The 18,259-nt window shown below is 34.5% G+C and overlaps 1 protein-coding gene across 1 annotated transcript; it reads left to right on the forward strand.

Moving 5' to 3' along the window:
• The first annotated feature begins 4,506 nt into the window (after positions 1–4,506).
• LOC104886503 (serine/threonine protein phosphatase 2A 55 kDa regulatory subunit B beta isoform) lies at positions 4,507–16,017 on the forward strand. Its single transcript, XM_010670948.4, has 14 exons — positions 4,507–5,053; positions 6,235–6,338; positions 6,456–6,554; positions 6,666–6,785; positions 8,174–8,377; positions 8,592–8,683; positions 10,532–10,650; positions 11,452–11,575; positions 11,686–11,809; positions 13,968–14,036; positions 14,148–14,239; positions 14,336–14,413; positions 14,570–14,643; positions 15,382–16,017. The coding sequence occupies exons 1-14, from the start codon at positions 4,954–4,956 to the stop codon at positions 15,516–15,518; spliced, it is 1,536 nt and encodes a 511-aa protein (XP_010669250.1). The 5' UTR covers positions 4,507–4,953; the 3' UTR covers positions 15,519–16,017.
• The last annotated feature ends 2,242 nt before the right edge of the window (positions 16,018–18,259 follow it).

Here is an 18,259-nt window from a genome sequence, read left to right on the forward strand (position 1 = left end):
GAAGGACGACACATAATACTTGTATACAAATGGGGTGACCTTTATAAGAAAAGGAAATACTAATTAGTTTGACACTCTTATGAACTATTGGGTTAACTTCAAATGGATATTTCTCACAGCACACTAAATATTTTGGGAAGATTCAACTTGGAGATGAAAATATGGCTCTCTAGCTTTCCAACGCCTGATCAAAAGCTCAATTTCGATAAAAATGAGTGAGATATAGTCTTTTGTAAATAAGGTTACACATCTAACGTGCGTGCACAACCACATCGTGGGGCGAGCCACATATAAGAATTTGTCTTTTTCTATTATTCCAAGTCATATTTAACTCTTTGTTTAGCTGCAGGAGTTCTTCTTATTGAAAAATACTACTCCCTCTATTCCTGATCCATTTTTCAATCTACATACTGTTATTTTTCTAGTTTTAATAATATGACTCGTCTATTTTTTTTTACCTTTTCATCTATGTGGTTCGTTATTTTTTAATATAATAACCCATCTTATAATTTATCTCTCCATCTTTAAATTTTTCTTTCTTAGTTTTCAATTTTCTCTCACACTTTTGGACTTCATTCTTGGTTCTCCCACAAAGTGAAGTGAGTAAAAAAGAAATAGAGGGATATAATATAGGCTCAAAATTCTATGTATTTGGTGCTCTATAATGTTAGTTATGCCATCTTAGAGGTGAAATAAGTTGTTGTATGTTGATGCTGGAAGTTTGGTGCTTGATTAAGAGTTTATTCTTCTTGCATGTTTTGTTTGTTTGAGATTCTTAACGTTGGATATGGTTATAATGCTGATTGATGATGTAGTGTAGGCACTAAACTTGTTATCGTTAAACCTTTGAATTTTGTGTCCATATATGTGCTAATTAGTTGAGAAATGAATTTGCATGTATATTATATGTCTGAATACAAAAGAAAGTATGTTAAATACTCCTTCAGTTCTTTGAAAATTGCCATATTCTTATTTTATTACTTCATTTGTTTTTAGTGATTTGCTACCTTGTTATGGGCACAAATTTAGAGGAAAGAAGGAAAGGTGTGGTGATGACTATAACTTAATAGCAAAATCGTAAATATTTGAAAGATATAGCTAGAAAGATGACAAAAATGAATGGGAACATTGATACTTTTTTGTGGGTCACGATTACCAAATAAATTAAAGAACTGTATCAAGTACTCCATCCTTCCATTTTCCTTATTTCCACTTTTGAACATTACTTTTTACTCTCTCCTCCACTTTTTCACATGTGTTTTTGACACCCTCATTCAATGTTCCTTCAATCTCATTGGTTGGGTGTAAAAAAATATTTTTTACTTTCTCTCTCCTCTTTTCACATGCACACCCATTTAATATTCTAATTCTTTTTTTAATTACAATAATTCCAAAAAATACAACAACTCCCAATGCAAGTACATAATAATTATCTATACTAATATATTAAAAGGCGTGCGTAAACCAGGAACGATGCCACGTGGCGCTCTCCCTAGGGAGTTTTAGTTCATGTAATCCATGTACAATAAAAAAAAATTAGAAATTACATAATATAGGTTTTGATCCCGTGACCTCAAGTTCATGCACTAAAGTTTTAACCACTAGACCAAATTGTATTTAGTGCTATCATATCAAAGTACAATATTAATAAATGAAATTATTCTTACCCGGGGGCCGGGGCATAGCCCGGGCCTAATAACTAGTTGTTTCCTTAATTCCCGTACCCAAAGTGAAACGAAAATTATAAAATGGGACGGAGGGGGTAAAAAGGAACATTCATTTATGAAAAATGTAGCTAAGTAAAAGGGAATAATTTACTAAGAGTCAGCCCCGGCACAAACAATATTGAGGTCTCGTGCTAAAGTCAAAAAATAAGTACCTATAAAATCTATCTCGGAGGCTTCTAAATTGTTTCAAAATAATTTAAAGGTATAATTTTTTCAAAAATATTAGAACGCAGAATAACACCTATAAAATCTATCTTGCGAGTTTCTAAATTTTCCAATAATCATGGCTTATAAAACCATTACATTTTCATTGAGTTTACACCAACAAAGCACACATATAATAAAATCAATATACATTTTCTCCAACAAACTTCCCTAACATAATATAAATCCATATTCAATCAGACAAAGCCCATAGATAAATCACTAAAAATATATAAAAGAATCTCAAACTCAACAAAATTAAGAACCCACATTTTTCTAACACACATAGAAATCACTGATAAGAATAATCTTCAATGAGATTATCCAAATTAATTAAAAAACCCAACTTCACATAAATAAATCCCACACAAGAATTCACTAAAAATTCCACATCCAACTTAATTCCATTTATAAAAAGAGGAAATTACCTCATATACCTCTGAGATTTGACGTAATTCTCAAATTATCCCTCACATTTGGGGAATTCCTTAAATACCCCTAAACTTTAACTTTGTGTTCAAAATACCTTACTGCTAACTGAACCCTAATGCCTTTAGTTTTTTTCTCTTTTTCTCCTCGATTTTTTCTCTCTCTCTCCTCCCACCACCCTTCATTAATTACTATATAAAGCTCCAAGCTTTCTCTCTCCTCGCACCTCGATTCATTTCTCTCTCCGCCCAAAGATTTCACAAATCCCAAACTAAAAACTCCATTAAACCTTTTCTTTTCTACTTCTCTTCACTTTCTCTCCTCTCACAATTTATATCTGAAAGAGATGTTTTGTTGGTTGGGAATGCTAAATCTACTCGAATCTTCATCTTAGTAACTCTTGTGGGATCTCACGAATTTTGTGCAAATCATACGGGTTGAGCCCCCAAATTTTGAGAATTTAAGAACAGTAATTTGTAATTTTTGATGTTTTAGATAATAATGGTGGCTGCCATTTCTATAGTTTTGCAAGATCCATTAAAAGGTTCATCTCAACAAGGAAGTGAAGCTCATGGTAGGTTGCCGTTGTTGCCATCACAGAGAAAAATTAGAGATCATTGTGCTGCTCTTCTAGACCTAGAGTGAGAGAATTGGACTAGAGGATACAGAAAGAATAGATGGAAGATGAAGACTGGAAGGAGAGATAAATGCATGGAGGTAGGAGGAAAGAGAAAGCTTGAAGCTTTAGATAGTCATTAATGGAGGATGGTGGGAGGAGGGAGAGAAAATCGAGGAGAAAGAGAAAAAAGACTAACGCTGTTAGGGTTCCGTTAGCAGTAAGGGTATTTTTGAGCATAAAGTCAAAGTTAATGGATATCTGAGTAATTTCCCAAATGTGAGGGGAAATTTGAGAATTACGTCAAACCTTAGGGGTACTTGAGGAAATTTCCCTAAAAAAATGAAATTTAACAAAGATTGAACATAAAAAAGGAGAACTTACTAGAATACCTAGACGAGTCATACGATAGTCTTTCATATACTCCTTCCTGTGGTTAAACATAAAATTCAAAATCTACAAAGCAAAAAATAAATAGGAAGAATTTTTTTTAAAAAAAAGTTACATCCTCTCTTGTACAGCGTACTCCTTTTTACTTTTTTTTTTTTTGATAATTTGGCGATTTCATTGCATTCAAAGTTTAGTACATTAGGGACCATTGCTTAGTTACATCAACAACGAATTATGTCTATCAAAACAACATAAACCAAAAATGAACACAAGCTAAACAAGCTATAACAAAACTCTAACCCAAGTTTGTTCCAATCAACACCAATTAAAATAATAATATTTTTATTTTAACCGAAATTGGTGATGTGATTTTTAGTAGCTTCATAAAAAGTTGTTCATAAAATAGCTTGTAAGGAGAGAGATAGAAAGTTCAGAGGTTTGGGGGGGGGAGTAGGGAGAGAGAGAGAGAAAAGTATAATACTTGATTTGAGTAAGAAGAGAGAGTTGCAGACTTGCAGTAAGGAGGACGTGATTTCATGAGGAGGGAGAGAAGTACAGCAAGGGGAGAGAAAAGTAAATAAAATTTGGGGCCATCTAAATGTGAAGCCCAGTGTTGAGTCCCATTTTGGACCGGCACAGGACCATGCCTGCTAAGAGTTGTGTTGAATGGGTAAGGAGTTATGTTTTATAATGTGTGGAGTAAATCAAAAAGTAAAGAGAAATAGTTGAGACCATGCTACCTAAATAGAAAAATAGCGAAATCACTTAGGATCTATGGACAATCTAAATTGAAAACTCTATCAATTCTTTAAAGGACAAAGGAAGTTTATCATATGATTTGCATGTTAAGTTATCAATTCCAAATCTACAAATCAAAATGTGTCTCTTTTTTATATCTATTTTTTCTGCTTTTCACATGACTTTCTTACAAAATGTAACAACCTACATGTTGCGACTTTTACGATCAATATAAAATGAAGGAAATCAGGAATAACTAGTAACATCTCATTGACAAAGAAAAGGACATCAATTGTAACACCTTGCGAAATTCCATCAATTATAATCTTCACAATTCAGTCCTTTTTTTCTCTCGTTCACTCCCACTTGCCACACCCAAAGCTACACTACTCACTAAAAGTCTAAAACCAAAACAAAACAAAACAAAGACTCCGCAACACATACATATACTACTACTTTAGAAAGAGAGAGAAAGTGAGTGAGTGTGTGTCTATCTGTGTCTGTAGCTTTTGGGAATCTTTCATCCTTTGAGATCATTCATCATTGAGATTGTGAAAACCCCAGAAAAAAAAAAAAAAACAAACCAAAAACCATAGTTCTCTGTTTTTGTGCAAAAAAATTAAAGAATCTTGCATTATATCCCCACTACATCGATAATATCTCTTAAATTAAGATACTATTGGGCATTTTACCTTAAACCCATTTAAGCAGAAAAAGAAAAGATTGGAACTTTAAATGGAAGTTTCTATTTCATCCTGAATTTATAAACTTGATCAGTTTATTCATGCAATACCCTTTATTTAATTGGTTGATTTTGATAGTGAATCTGATCAGAAACTTCATTTGGGAATGAAGGGTGGTGATGGAGTGATGGCTCCACCTCCGCCGTTGGATTGGAAGTTCTCTCAAGTATTTGGGGAGAGAACTGCTGGTGAAGAGATTCAGGAAGGTATAATCAGATCTTATTTTTTCATTAGATGTTTAAGTTTAAAACTGGGTTTTTGTCAAATTTTTCTGGGTTTTTCTGACTTTTTTTGTTTTATGTGATTTCAGCACTTTACTTGTTTGTAGTTGAATGTAGACTGTGAAGTTGTTTTAGAATTGGAAGTGTGGAATTTGAGATTGAATTAGTATGTGAATCAGCATTTCTTTGATTGGATTATGATGTGTTTTTAGTGACAATTTTGGTGTTTTTCCTTTTGTGATCTTTAATTTGAGATTTTGGTGGTGAAGTTTATTAGAATTTGAGTTCCCAATTTGGTAATTTATCTTTTGTAATCGAGGATGCATACTTACTAGTTACTACTATTAGGATTTGCTCCCGGCTTTGACAGCCGCGGTTACCTTCATTGTTATTGTGTATAGAATTATTTGATGATGAAAAGGTCTGGACCTTAAGTTTGCTATTGGGTAACTTCCTAAGTTATCGTTTTCGTCGAAACCACATCTATTAGCCTCCAATTCTCTTAGGTTATCTTCTAGCTTGGTTTGAGTTACTTGAAGATCCGAAGATATGGATTGAAGTATGACTTCTTGATTTTCAAACATCATAGGTCAATTTGATTTGCTGGATGATTAATGATTATCTGCAAATCTAGCTTATTAATATTAACTTGCTTTTCTGTTTCGATTACAAGAAATGGCATTTAAGGAAATACTAATATATATATGAGGTGGACCAGAGATCCTCCAAATCTTACTTTCGACATAGAAGTGTAGAACCCTAGTGAATGTGAGTGGATGTATAGAAACCCACCAATTGAGGCATGGTGCTCGCAGCTGCAACTTTTTGTTGGTTATAGCTTAAATCACTGATAAGATATGAAGGAAAGAAGATGCAAATTAAATGCTGTTCTGGTGCAATACCTGACAGAGACTGGCAGCACCTCATATATATTTAAAAAAGAAGCATGAGAAATTGACTATATTGATGCTTCTCGTGGCATGGAAGGTTTGTTCTTAGGACCCTGAACTTCGTGGACCTATCTGGTGAAAAAGTTATTGAAAGCCATTCTTTTCATTAGTTGTCTGTGGTAGAGTCAGGAACAGGCATCTTAGTATAACTCTGATATTTCTGCATGTGGGTGATCCAGCATTGTTCATTATAACAATGAATTTTCTTTATTGCAGTTGATATAATATCAGCCATTGAATTCGATAAAACCGGGGACCATCTTGCTACTGGTGATCGCGGGGGTCGGGTTGTTTTGTTTGAGAGAACCGACAAAAAGAATGTAAGTGCAGTCATGTTTGGTTGAATTTATCATGAATAAACTTCCTTTTTTTTGTTATATTATCCATGCTGTCCATATCACTGTGACCTATTTTTGATGTGATCATATGATATGTAGCATGGTGGACCTAGAAAAGATCTTGAGAAGATGGAATGTTCAAATAGTAGGCATCCTGAGTTCCGTTATCAGACTGAATTTCAGAGCCATGAACCTGAGGTATGTATCTTCATTAGTTTAGCCATCATGTTTGATGTTTGTCTCTCTTGCTCTTTGTAGTTCTTTATGTTCTAACAGCAGTGAGCCCACACTATTACTGTTTGGTTTCAGTTTGATTACCTTAAGAGCTTAGAAATTGAGGAGAAAATCAATAAAATCAGATGGTCTCAGATGGCTAATGGTGCATTATTTCTTCTTTCCACTAATGACAAAACAATCAAATTCTGGAAGGTGAGAAATGTGTCCTTCCATTATCTCTTTGCAGCTTATCATAGGATTTGTCTATTATCAAAGTACCGTTGTATTGAAATAGTTGGTTTATCCTGTATATGGAGGTATTAACTGTATCATGCTTCTTGTCTACTTCTTCCATATGGTAGTCTTGATTAGATCTAATACTCTATCTACTCCTCAAAGTGGAAATTGTATTAATTTGTTTGATGCCTTTTCGAAGTTTACTTGATTTAAGAACTTGTCTAGAGGTTTTAAAATGTGGATATTTAGAAATTTTGATACTTCTGTTGGATATGTAAAAGCTGAGAAATGTTTTCAGGAGAGTTAAGAATCTGAGATAAACAGGGCCTGATTGTATCAATGAAGAGAACACTCTTGTTCTGAATATTGTTGAGGATTTTGAGTAAATATTACCGTTCAAAACTTCAAATTGTTGGAGAGCTTGTTATTATGTTTATTAAGATATGGGAGAAATGGAGAGAGAAACGAGTGGAATATAGGTGGTTATTAGAACGTTGGATGATGAGAAAAGTGACAAGGTGTCATCATCTTGTCTTATCTTCCATGATTTATAATGCAAATCGGCAAAACGAGGGTTTGTCCATTTTCGGTAGACTTGAAAGTCATAACATGGCAAGAGCCAGAACTCGGCAATGCTTTTGCTTGTGTGTTAAAAGTGGATTTATTGGAGTAATTTAAACTCACACCTAACCATTCTGTGCTTCTTATGTGTCTCATAAGGAAGTTACGACTTAAGAGTGAATGCTTTGCCAATTAAGAGATTTGCCGTACTTAACTCTTGTAGGAGCCTCTTTAGGAGCACTCCTGATGATGTAGTATACCTATGAGTGACACCAAGGACATTAGAGGATTGAAGTCAAGGAGTCCCTCTGCCATGCATTTGCAGTTGAAATGATACTGATAAATCACTGATGATGGGCGAATTACTATGAGGAATTAGTGGCACGTGAAAATTGACTGGGGACCTTCACTATGAGGAACTTTTGGAATGTCAAAACTGTTGCACCTAGGACAATGTGACCTGCAATCAAGTTAACTGGAATTCCGAAGGAAGTATATCTCTTAAAAGAAGTTATCTTGAACAAATTTGGTAGTGAGAACTGAGAAGTAGTTTGATTCTTGTACAGTGGTGGCCGCGTTCTTAACTTATCTATATGACCTGTGTTAAATGATCTCTTTTATATCTTGCTGGACATTGGTTCTAATTACTAATTAGTAACCTGAGGTTGCATAATGTGACTTTTAAACTATATGAATTGCAATAATCATACATGTGATGCGAGAAGTGCTGCTAAAGATGATGTCAACTTTTGTGGTATGTTAGCATTGAATTCCACCTGTAACTATGTTTCTTTCTGGGACAGGTCCAAGAGAAGAAAATCAAGAAAGTGTGCAATGTCAATTTAGATCCGTCAAATATTAATCGAAGTTGTTCTTCAACTAGTGCAAGTATGCTGACAAATTCCAAATGCATACCTAACGGAGGATGCAGTCTCAAACCTGCCAATTGCTTGAGCACTGATTTTTCATTCCCGCCTGGGGGTATTCCGTCTCTACGCTTACCCACGGTAGTCTTGTGCAACTATCTGTAGGCAGCTGTAATTTTAGTATTGAATGAAGTGGTTGCTAATATGGGATTTTGCTATAATCTTTTCTACACTAATTGTTTATTGATACTCTTATAATTCGAAAGTACACAATAAGTAAGGATTCACTATGAGCATAGTATCTTCGTAAGCCATCATATTATTTGTCTTACTAATTTCCAAGGTCGATGTCCAGGTAACTAGTCAAGAAACAAGTCTTATGGCAAGTTGCAGAAGAGTATATGCTCATGCTCATGACTACCATATCAATTCTATTTCAAATAACAGGTTTGTTTCTTTTCATTGAGATATGTTTTCATGTCTTACCAATGCTAGTATGAGGACTTATAACAAATATTGTTCACTAGTTCTATTTGCAATTAGTACTCATCTTTTTTCTTTTTCTTTTTTCGTTTTGTATCACATAAAGTCTGTTTGACCATGTTTTTGCATGATTCTGCAGCAACTTGATTATTGGCACTTTGATGTAATTTATTTGTCATTGTCTCATGACTCCCATTTCTTTTATTTGTGTTTAAACCGTTTTTCGCTTCTATCATGAATTGCATAGAATGAATGAAGAAAACCTTCCATGCTCCGATTCTAGAATGCTATCCTCTTATATTGATGGACTTGTTAAACTAATCATTGTTTTACAAGTAGAAAGCATAGAATCCAGAAATTTGTACTTTTGGTAGCGACGTAGCGTATCGTTGGTATAGTTGTTCTGAAAAGCATTGAGCTATATTTTAGCGTTGACTTACATATTTACAATCAACTCTAATGAATACATCGCTGTTCTACCCTTTACTTATCTGCTATGAAGCAGTTGGTTTGTAAATTGCATTGTCAATCAAGGGTATAACAAAAGCAGTATCTTGGCAATCACAGTGGTAAGTTGCTATGCTTCTTGGTACCTCTTACTCTGTCCTGGTCAGACAGTGTTATTGTTACACTATGAGTTATGTACAAAAGTTATATGAGTTGTATCGGTTAGTTGTTGGTGGGTAATATATGTTCAGCTGATCAATTTTTGTTTGACTTCCAATGCACTGATAGCATTATGTTGGGAGTAAGGCTATTTACGTTTCGCTCTCTGTAATTGTGCTCACAAGAATCTCATTAGATGCATTTGGGTAAAGGTACGGTGACTGGTGTGGTTGTTTTGTCAAGGGTAAGGATGCATATTGCATACATCTTCGCCTGCTTAAAACTAATTGAAGGAAGGGTTCTGGTTGTTTACATATTCAACATTAGATGGAATGCAATCCTTTCACCTTGTCCTTGTGGTAGTTTTATTAAGCCTCAATCCTCCCACACTTTTAAATTATGAGCAGATGCATCACTATTAAGTATCAATACTGTAATAAAAAAAGAATGAGAAATGCTTACTTAGGCCATCTACGAAGTGGTATTGGGCATCAGTAAAGTAGATTGTAAAACAACGTGAATCGTTTGCAAATGTACATATAGACTACACAGTAGACTTTTTCAGGTATTGATGAAAAAAATAGGCGTTATGTTGGGTCAGTCCTACCCTGTCTCGTTTGTTAACATACATACACTTACGGCCCGTTTGGTTAGCGGTACTAAATGGTGGTAATGTTAATGGTTATTTAGTGCAAACTTGTGAAGGCATTCTCATGCCAGCATCCATGGTAATGCTACTTTATCTCAGAACACCTATTTTCTTCCTAAAATTTCATGAACATCCATTACTACTTGGGGAGGTGGTATTGGGTGGTAATGGAAATTTATGAAGGAAAACACATGTTATGACATCAAGTTTCATTACCATATATGTTAATATTAGAATGTCTTTATAAATTTACACTAAAAAGCATTACCATTACCATAATTTAGTACCACTAACCAAACATGCCATTTATGTTTAAACTCCCCATCCTGTCCCCTTGAATAGTTAAAAGGGAGGAAAAGGAAATTTTGACTTTCTATAATTTATGGTTATGACTACCTTTTGTCTGAAACACATCATTCTTCTTTGATTGATCTTGATTAGCTCAGTATCATTTAAAGTCTCATCTCTTTCATTTGGTATCAGTTGTCTCAAATTGTTTGGTTTATAGTGTTGGCTTGCGAGTAGAGCATCACCCTTTCGTTTTTCCATTTTTATAGTGATGGCGAGACCTTTATTTCGGCTGATGACCTCCGTGTAAATCTCTGGAACTTGGAAATTAGCAGTCAAAGTTTCAATATCGTTGATGTTAAGCCTGCAAATATGGAGGATCTGACTGGTAGAATTCTCTTCTTTATCAAGAGTTGTTACATACCTAAATTTATTTATTTTTTCTTTCATCTGCTGTACTTTTAAATTACTCTGTATGAACGGATGAACTCTTGCTAGTTGAAATTCTTAAAAACTTAAAACTTGCGTTTCTAACTTCTAACTCATTCTTTCTCCCCCTTTACGATAGAGATTACCTGCGATGGTAAGATGATTGACCTATTCATTTTTTGTTATTTGTTTATTTATATTTAAAGTGAAGGGTAACTAATGCATGCAGTTCAGAAAAAAAAAATTATGTTGTTAATTTTTTTTAATATCTATCTTGATTTTGTATATTTTGTCTTTATATTGGTTTGGGGTTAGGCTGTGTATATCTGATCTTCTCTAGATCCTGCTTATACAAGATGCCCAATTGATTGTTTTTCTGATTATTTGCCTGTTTTGAAGAAGTAGGACTATAACTATAAGCATAAATCTCCACAGTTATACTCAGGCTGTCCATTACAGAATAATTTAGTTTATCAAGTCAATTATTAAACAAAAAAGAAAAGTCCAGAAAATTAATTAAAGATCGGACAACTAAAGGATGGCCATCTACACTTTATTATGGCCTATGGGAACTCTAAATTGTTTTTTTGTACTTAATTTCATATGTCCAGTAACTACATGACTGATCTTCTCACCCATCCTATAGATGGTGGACTGTTCCTGTAGATGGATCAATATTGATTTGAAAATAAATCTTTACTCTGAATGAATTTTCCAATGCTATATTTGGGTACTGATACTCTTGAATCTTTTCTTGCAGAGGTGATAACTTCAGCAGAATTTCATCCTACCCACTGCAACATGTTAGCATATAGTAGTTCAAAGGGTTCTATCCGACTAATAGATCTACGACAGTCTGCTTTATGTGATAGTCATAGCAAGCTGTGAGAGATCTTTCAGTACTTGAGTTCCTCTTTCTTTTAAAATTATATCATAATACCTTTATAATTTTTTATTGTATGGGTAGATTGTTGATCCATGTCAAATCTCACAGGTTTGAGGTACAGGAAGCTCCTGGTTCAAGATCCTTTTTCACTGAGATAATTGCTTCAATTTCAGATGTCAAATTTGCGAAAGATGGTAGATATATGCTTAGTCGTGATTATATGACTCTTAAGGTCTGAATCTCTCTACTTCTCCATTTCTGGAGGCTTGCAAGCTTTGCAAGTTATCATGTGTGCTAGTTGCATTCCATAGTTTACATTGAAATTTTTGGATTGCTCCAGAAAACAAAGTAGTTTGGCAATATGCACCTACTGTAAGGAGAAATACGAACTGAGGGTAAATGATGAGTGACAACATATCATTAAATTAAAATATTGGACAGTTATAAAGGGTAAACAATGGTCAGACTGATGACATATGTAAACCTATTGATAAGCAGCTTTGATTAATTTTTAAAAAAATGTAATGAGGAATGAAACTAGCCGGAGCTTACTACAGAAGCGCCAATTTGAACCATCCTAATCATCTAGTCGGATAAGTTCGTTCAGCATCAGATGAAGATAACAAGAACAAAGGGCACTATAAAATGTTAGCTGTAGACCCACCTAACCCTTGAACTAGGTCAAAGAAAACTTTGTGAAAGTACCCAAACAAATGACAAGAAAGAAGCTACAAGTAAATAGGTTATCCACTCTCTCCGGAACGGAAAACCATGATGCTAATACCACCAATATGATTTCCTGAAACTAGAACGAAAGAAAACTTAACAGCCTTCAAACTGTCTGTATATGGGCTAAAATAAAAGGAAAAAAGGGATACAGTTCTAGTAGGATAACGAATTAGAACGGAACCGAGTTGACATCACTGAAGCAAGCAATGTCCAAGAAGCTGAGGGCTCAAGATTGATGGAGGCAGGGAAGCCCAGCGTCAACCAGAATGAATCTGACAGAGGCACTGATGAAGATCTGAAGATGACGATTGAATGCTGTAGGAGACAACAGTGGCTGGGAGCAGCTGGAGCTTGAGGCCTTCTAACACCCGTAAAAGAAGCAGCAATACCAGCAGTCAGAGAGCCAAAGAGAAGATACACTTCCAATGAGAACACAGAGCAGATATCACCGGAGGCAGGGAATCCCCTCCAACCTGACGAGTTCCAATGGAGGTTTATGTAAAAAGATTGGTAAACCTTTTTGTGTGTGTGTGTGACAAAGTAGAGGCTCATCTGGGAGGACTGACTATGTATTAGCTGGAAAAAAACCAGTACTAGAGTAAAGAAAAAATCTTTATCAGTCTGGCTAAATCTGATAAAGAAAGGCCTTTATCCAAAAATATCGGAGGATTTTGACTCATATAAGTGGCTAGATCTAGTTTTTTGAGGGTAGTTACTAGCGAAAGTTGGTCTTATGGTTTTGTTTTCTAGAGAGAGAAGCATTAGAAAACACAAACCTAAGTGCCAGCTAAAAGCTATAAAACTATAATAACCTTAGTGAAGCACCTTCAACTCTCAGTGCAGTGTAAGATATGTTCTAGAGATTTACATGTTGAGGTGTGTGCTACTATTCTTGGAACAACCGAACAAGCTCTAAAGCTGTTTTTTTTTTCCTGAGGTGGAGTTGCTAAAAAATGAGGTAGAAGGATGATGTCCTCCTCCAATGACTTGTTACATAAGCTCCATTAGTTGGAAGAGGGGGAGAAAAAGGTTTAATTCAATGCAAGCATTGAGTCAGTGAGCCACCTTCACTGAATTTCTGAGGCCTTTGCTCTTCATCTGAAATTCCTGACATTGTTTTTGCCACTCATTTAATATTTTTCACGAAGCAAGAGTTGTCCGAAGGTAATCGAGAGAGAGAGAGGGGGGGGGGGAGATAGAGAGAGGACTATTTCCTCAATTAAAACTAGCATACCTGGAACATTAACAAGCCACCAAAGATAAACAAGAAGCAATGAGAATCGAGGAATGAAAAAGTGGCATTGTTGAGCATTTTGCCACTTTTGTGCAGATCTTTTGTTCGGGTATTGTTTGGTTTGGGTAAGTTGCAGAAGTGTGTTTATGCTGTATCTTCAAATTTTAGTGATTGCAGATCCTTTTTATGGGGCTTATGCAGGGATCTGTTTGACAGATTGCTGCAAGATGGAAACACAATTTTATATAAATAGATTTTGAGCCTGGTTAGAGACATTAGTTTGATGTAAAATATCTTTTCTTCTGATATGAACAAGATTGTACCTGTTGTATTATTCATGGACTGCCTTTAGTATTGATAGAGTTACTGTTTGATTATACAGATTTTGGAATCAGACTTCTTTATATACTTATTTTTTTCCTTTCAGCTATGGGATATAAATATGGATTCTGGACCTGTTGCAACTTTCCAGGTTCATGAACATCTGAGACCAAGGGTTAGTTCTTGTATCAGTCTTTGCTTAGTCGAACGAGTTAAACTTCCTCCACATGTCTTTAACCAGCTTGCTAATCTTGCTGGTTTCCTTTTTATGTTCTTTTGTTGCTAGCTCTGTGACTTGTATGAAAATGATTCCATTTTTGACAAATTTGAGTGCTGTCTGAGTGGAGATGGACAGCGAGTGGCAAGTGGCTCGTACAGGTGATTATTATATCTAAACCACCTACTATTCTTCATTTATATTATCGTTTTCTACTGCTGCATTTTTCGATGTCTAAAGACATTCTCCACTCCCAGCAATTTGTTTCGCGTATTTGGCTGCTCTTCTGGAAGCACAGAAGCCACAACCTTGGAAGCGAGCAAAAATCCCATGAGGTGGAAGTCTGACTCCTAGAATTTTACATGCAATTTATTTTAAAAAAATAGTGAATAAAGATTCTACAATATGCATAAAGTAGCAAGTCAATCACCTCTTATTTGTTGCTTTTCATAATGTATTTCCCTCACCAGATATATCTGTGTTACTTTCAGGAAGCAATTTCCAGCCTCTACAAACCATAGACCTTCAAGACCTGGTGGCACCTTTACACGTGGTGCAAGGCAAGGTATGTACATTGTTCCTAGAAACTTTAGACAAGAGTATCACTTTATTGAAAAAGCTTACAATATTTTGTTAGTTATATCTTTCTTTTTCCAGTGGTTTGAAGTCCCATTTAATAATTATTAGACACTGTTCAAGGGCCATTGAGTAGTGTGTTCAATTGGGAAAAACAGTAAGCCGTTACTTGAGTCTAATTTTATGCTTCATCATGGAGAAATTAAGCCGCCTCCAAAAAAAAAAAATGGAGTCAAATTAAGCAGACGCTGTTATCTGCATCTGCCTCTTGGAGGACCTTTTTTATTTGCTAGGGGTTGAGAATCAAGCTCTTATACAAACCTTGAATATTGAAGAAATATTCTACACAAGAGCTGATATTGCGTCAATAGTTTCTAATCTGTGCTTCAATAGTTGCTCCATTGAAATTGGGCGATTTGGAACATAGCATCCTTGGAGATCAACTTCAGAATCTTAGTCCTAAGACGTTGGTAATGTGATTTTTTAAAAACATTAAAACAGTGGTTTTGAGTACACAATTTGACACATATGGGTGGTTTATATTTATTTTTTTAGTTTAGGTGGCTATTAGAGTAGACCCCTCACTGAGTGGTCCTTGGTTAAAATTCCTTGTATGAAGTATAGTAACTGCAGAGAATTAGATTAATTCCTTACAATTCTTTCCACTGATCCTTTGAAACTGCTGATTACTGATTATGTAAGCTTTACTTTCTCTGGTTACGAATAGGATCGGAGAGCCCTGGAAGTGATGCAAATGGAAATGCTTTCGATTTCAACATGAAATTGCTTCATTTAGCATGGCACCCCACCGAAAACTCAATTGCATGTGCTGCCGCAAACAGCTTGTATATGTATTATGCCTAGAGATATTCTTGGAGCGCAATGTGGTTCTACATTTTAAAGCTGTTCATCTTGAACGTGAAAATTTTAATGGTGAATCTTAGAGCATTTCTGGAATGAAGACTTTTGTAGATCGAAGTATGTTAGAAGAAGGATTGCCAGAAATGGCTACCCTCTGCTGTGAGGTCAGACTCAGATGAAAAATATAAGTTACAGGAAGCATTTTAACAGTAGATACTATCGCGAGGTTGTCTCGATCACTTGGCAGTGATGATGCTTGTGGACATGAACTTCAACTGCAGAATGCGATAATAATGGAGCTCTTAAGGTTCATCATTCATTCACATCAATATCATCCGCCTCTTGTATTATTACTGAACTATTAGCAGTTTTAGGAGTTCATGCCAAATTTTATTACTGTTATTATAGCCATTTTTACCTTCTAACCAATTCTTTTGCCCTTTGTTTCCCAACTTTGCTGTTGTATAATGATATGATCTTAATTAACCAATGCTTTTTTTTTTTTTGAACTTGTAGAGTTGTGATAATTACTTAATTAGTACTACTTTAGTTCCCATCAACTTTGTTTATACTCTCTATTTGATTCTCTTTTGCTTATTATCACTTGTTTCCCGTCTTCTCTTCTCTTATTGGATGCGTTCTTTTCACCTCTGAATTGAACTTGTTAGATCTAATTAACCCTTATTGGAACTTAATTTTGAGTGTTGTGTTAGATCTGATCAGACTTAATTTATCAGACCTAAAAAATTTCACGATGAATAGAATATACGGTAAGTTTTGGCTATAGCCTATAGAGAGTAAAATGGCAAGGTTGACCAACTTGACTTCTATTGCTCATCCCAATTCCCACTCTTCCAAACTATCAGTCTCACATATCATCTCATATCATAATAGAACATATATGAACAATAAGAGGGATAATACACCTACACGAGAATAAAGCATATGTTGTTGATACTTGACAGTCACAGTGGTGGCTATTAGAGTTGTACGTCATCTCTATTTTGTGGCTATATGAGTCGACAGACCACAGTAGTACATTTAATTACTTTGTTAATGCATATGGTTACTAGTTAGATGTCATTATATAGTTCTAGATGTCATCATATAGTGACTGTGTTTAGTAGATAGAGTTTAGCGGTTAGAGTTTATAGTTTATTACCAGAGTTTTAACTTTTTGTTCAGTAGATTTGATTGCTGATTTGACAAATTTTTTTATTAGATGTGTTTGGTAGCAATTAACTCATTGCTAAAAGCTTATTTCCATTTGTTTGTGTGAAATGATCTTTATAGACATTTTAATACATATGTGTAGTATTATTATTAGACGCAAAAAAGTCATTGAACATATTTTTACCTAATCTTCTAATAAAAAAGCTCATATTAGAAGCTTTTTAATTTTGATAGTTTTTATTCCAAAACTCTCTAAAACTCTATTTTACCAAACACCCTTTTAGAGTTTTTGACTAGTCAAAACTCTAAAAGTGGTCCAAAACTCTCTTTTGACTCCAAAATTCTAATTGCCAAACACCTTGTGTATTTTGATTTCTAAAATTTGTTTGGACAAGTTCGTTATCTTTTTTTTTGTTTTAAATTTCTTATATAACTAAAAACAAAAGATGGAGATAAGAAAAAAATAGTTTCCAATTTTTTTAAAAAAAAAACCCTTATACTTGCACTGTTGCACAATAGCCCTCCCTTGACAAATTACAGCTTAATCAAATGTTAGTTGGCAGCGATAATATCAATATGAATTTGTATTAAATATTGCTTCTACTTCTTTTTCATGTAAAATAAATTAAATCTATACAAATATATTAAAAGGTGTGTGTGACAATGTATACCCGTTACGTGGCATTTAGCCTCTACAAGAATTAAACTCGTGATCTCTTGCTATTATACATGACACAATTAACATCTCAACCAACTATTAATCATGCTTTAAGTATCCACATTATTATATTTGTACCTTTTAAATCTTGAATTTTCTTTAGTAAGTATATTTTAATGGGAGTGGGAAAAATGCATATCAAGTTCGAAAACACAATACCAACCCGGAGCAACGTCCAAACCCAAATACTACTCCCTCCGTTTCCTAAAGATCTTCCCTTTTTTCGTTTAAGGGTGTTTCCAAAAGATCTTCCCTCTTTTGCTTTATTACTTATTTGGCAAAACAAATTTCCCTATTTACCCTCTCATGTCACTATCATATGGTCCACCATTACATTATTAATTCAATTTTACTCCCTTTCTCTGTCCTACTTTAACCCCTATTTATTTGTTTATTTATCTTGACCCATTTCTCTCTCCTACTTTACTCACACCATGCCCCACACAACTTGATTTTCCTTGGTATCTGTAGAAACAATAAGTGAGAAGATCTTTAGGAAACGGAGGGAGTAGTTCTCTTCTTATAAAGTGTTCCATGGGTGTATCTAAATTTATTAAAAAGTTATATTGTACTCTCACCTTTTTCGAGGTTTACATAGTCACCTCACATGTGGTTAATATCGTTTTTTAACTTCCTCTTGAGATTTAAAACTGATTTAGTTAAGTAAGGTTCTTATTATAAAGTTTTTTTTTTTTGAGGGACAAAGTGAAAATAAATTAGCTTCAACACATTTTGTTTCTCACTTCATAAAAAGAAGTTTGATCTAGTTAAATAAAATTCAAACTCAAAATCATACTGGAACATATGAATCATCTCTCTAACAAAATATGTTAGCAAAGAAGTAATTTTAATT

This window comes from Beta vulgaris, chromosome 2 (genome assembly GCF_026745355.1).
Source record: "Beta vulgaris subsp. vulgaris cultivar EL10 chromosome 2, EL10.2, whole genome shotgun sequence".
Taxonomy (NCBI): domain Eukaryota; kingdom Viridiplantae; phylum Streptophyta; class Magnoliopsida; order Caryophyllales; family Amaranthaceae; genus Beta; species Beta vulgaris.

Coding starts and splice junctions, on each gene's coding strand:
- LOC104886503 (XM_010670948.4), top strand. CDS start 4,954: ATGAAGGGTGGTGATGGAGTGATGGCTCCACCTCCGCCGTTGGATTGG. Junction 11,576..11,685: donor TGTGATAGTCATAGCAAGCT/GTGAGAGATCTT, acceptor CAAATCTCACAG/GTTTGAGGTACAGGAAGCTC. Junction 14,644..15,381: donor TACACGTGGTGCAAGGCAAG/GTATGTACATTG, acceptor GGTTACGAATAG/GATCGGAGAGCCCTGGAAGT.